Here is a 2,573-nt window from a genome sequence, read left to right as displayed (position 1 = left end):
TCCCTCTAAAGCACCAATGACTACAAGACATGGAGTCTCTTTCTTGATAGTTTGTAGCCTTTCAGACTAGCCACCACAATCTGTACATCCTTCACCAGTTTGAGGTACTTCACTGGGTATTATGCCGTAGCAACAATGCATAGGTCCTACCTGGATGTTGAATGAAGCCCAAAGGTCACCTCTGCACCCATACCTACCCAAATGGGCCACTCCAACCCAGCCCACTCATTTGAGGCTCTTGTCAAGAGATACTTAATTATTTAGACTGCTCATTTGGCTGGCGTAGGCTTCCACAGACCTCTACTCTCACGGAAGACAATCCATAGTGTGTAAAGGGATTGTGACATGGCACCCCTAGTCCACATGAGGTTGTCAATGGAATTTTATATGCAGGCACCTATTGTGTGAGAGTGTGTTCCCCTGTAGTGCCAAATTGGCAAATCATGGCATGTATGCTCGATTTTTCCATTGAGGTTGTTCCCACCTACCTCTAGCCTTGCATTTCATATTGCTTGCTTGTAGCAATCTGGTGCCCCGTTGGAGTCGGGAAAAATCCCTCTCTACCCAAGCTGAAGGCTCAATTAAAATCATGGTAATGAAACGGTGGATGGCGCAAGACGCGAAGATTGTGGGTAGAGACACGAGCCCATGCTTATGTATGCCAAGAGCGCTAGCAAATATGGTAGCCCGGAAAACCGGTGTCGAGGGCCCTAAATTATAATGCCAAAGAAAGCAAAAGCGTGGCCAAGTTGTCTTCATAAACGTGACACGCATTTGACTGGTCTTCAAACGTAAGATTGTCACGGCAACTTTTTGACGTTGACAATTTAACACCGCCATAGCTCATCTTCGTCTTCAGCATCACCACCAAGCTCCTCGGATCCTTGCCGCCTTAGCCGCCCTCCATCCTCTCGATTTTTGCGCCCCCCCCTCCTTCCTGATTTATCGTCATCGATATTTCCGATCTCTGCTTTCTGATTCTTATTAGCTTCCATCTTCTCTCAGCCCTCCCCCCCTTCCCGATCTCCCCTCAAAGTCATCATGGATACCGAGCCTGAGGAGTTGCAGTTCCTGGGCTTCTTTGGAATCCTGGGGGAGTCTCTTAAGATCCTCCGCTCCCACGCTAAGTTGTTCGTAGCTCTCACCCTCACTCTCATCCTTCCTCTCTGTTTCGTGGGCTTGGGGCATAATCTTGTAACGGAACCCATATGGTCCAGAATCAATTGGGACATGTACATCATGAGTCGACAACATGGCAGCGCGGAGGCAAAGACCGAGGAAGACATCTCCGAGGCGATGACGAAACTTTACATAGTTCTAGCCGTATATCTTCTGTTCCTCCTGGCCTTCTCACTTCTTTCTACATCGGCCATCGTCTATAGTGTTGCGTGCATCTATTCTGAGAGGGTTACTTCCTACAGGAAAGTCATGACTGTGGTTCCCAGGGTTTGGAAACGCCTGATTGTTACATTCTTCTGGGCTGTGCTTCTGGTGACTACCTACACTGTGTTCTTTTTTATTGCCTTATTTCTAGTGGCTCTTGTATTTGGAGCTCTATTCGGTGCAAACTCCATCCTTCTCAACATCATTCTCTGGGCGGGGACGGTGCTCTTCATGGCGAGTCTACTGTATCTCAATTGCGTGTGGCACCTGGGTGGCGTGATCACTGTGCTGGAAGAAAGCTATGGCTTGGAAGCAATGAGGAAGAGTCTGCAATTGATCAAGGGGAAGCAGCTGGTGGCATTTTTGCTCTTCCTTTTGTATTCGGTCTGCACATTTCTGATATCGCTGGGATTTGGCATGGCTGTCCTGCATGGGCAGCATTTTGGAGTAGCTAATCCTGTCCGATTTGTGGTGGGATGTGGACTAATTCTACTTCTCTCTTTGGTGGATTTGCTGGGATTCCTGGTGCAGACTGTATTCTATTTTGCCTGCAAAGCATACCACCACGAGAGCATCGACCGATTAGAATTGTCAATGCACTTGGGTGCCTATTTGGGAGAGTATGCGCCCCTCCGAGGTACTATACAGATGGAGGATTTTGGTCCTTGAATCATCACCCTTGAATGAATGCAGTGTAGCTTGATTGGGCTGGAATTGGAAGAGGCAGAGACAGATGCCCTCCTCTTCTGCTTAAGCATATTACGTTTAAGCATGTACATTAAGCCTTAATCAGGTGTTGCGTACTTCTCTTCAAGGCTTGTTATCAGGCTTTGCTTCCAACGCCTTTTATGTGTTTGCTCGCAAGCAAAGTGCAAATAAAGAGATCCATCGTACTATTGGATGATGTGTTCTTTTAGAACATGAGTGTACATGTCACGCCAGTATTTGAATGGGTTCAATGATGAGTGGGTATATGTCTTATACATTTGCATGTGCTATTGTGATGTACAAAGCACACCAAGCTTTAAAGCTGAGTCTTTGCACGAAACTAAATTTGGTTTCTTGGAAGAGGTCGACTAAGATTAAAGAGGGCACGAAAGCTCAAACAACAATCTTGGCACAGAATTTGGCATGGTTCATTTAGGGATCTTTCAAAGGAATTTGCACCAAAACCTTGAGATTCTTTTTTT

General features: G+C 46.5%; 1 protein-coding gene across 1 annotated transcript; it reads left to right on the top strand.

Moving 5' to 3' along the window:
- Nucleotides 1-797: 797 nt before the first annotated feature.
- LOC147887028 (uncharacterized) lies at nt 798-2,348 on the top strand. The gene has a single exon (XM_087394033.1). It carries the CDS (start codon nt 1,042-1,044, stop codon nt 2,050-2,052), a length of 1,011 nt encoding a protein of 336 aa, XP_087250159.1. The 5' UTR covers nt 798-1,041; the 3' UTR covers nt 2,053-2,348.
- The last annotated feature ends 225 nt before the right edge of the window (nt 2,349-2,573 follow it).

The sequence above is a fragment of the Dipteris shenzhenensis genome, chromosome 23 (assembly GCF_047967505.1).
Source record: "Dipteris shenzhenensis isolate YYH24624 ecotype China chromosome 23, Dip_SZ_1.0, whole genome shotgun sequence".
Taxonomy (NCBI): Eukaryota; Viridiplantae; Streptophyta; class Polypodiopsida; order Gleicheniales; family Dipteridaceae; genus Dipteris; species Dipteris shenzhenensis.
The sequence above is the reverse complement of the archived record's forward strand: the minus strand, read 5'-3'. Positions and strand labels throughout refer to the sequence as shown.

Excerpts from the sequence above, each read along its gene's own strand:
- LOC147887028 (XM_087394033.1), top strand. The coding sequence starts at position 1,042 with ATGGATACCGAGCCTGAGGAGTTGCAGTTCCTGGGCTTCTTTGGAATC.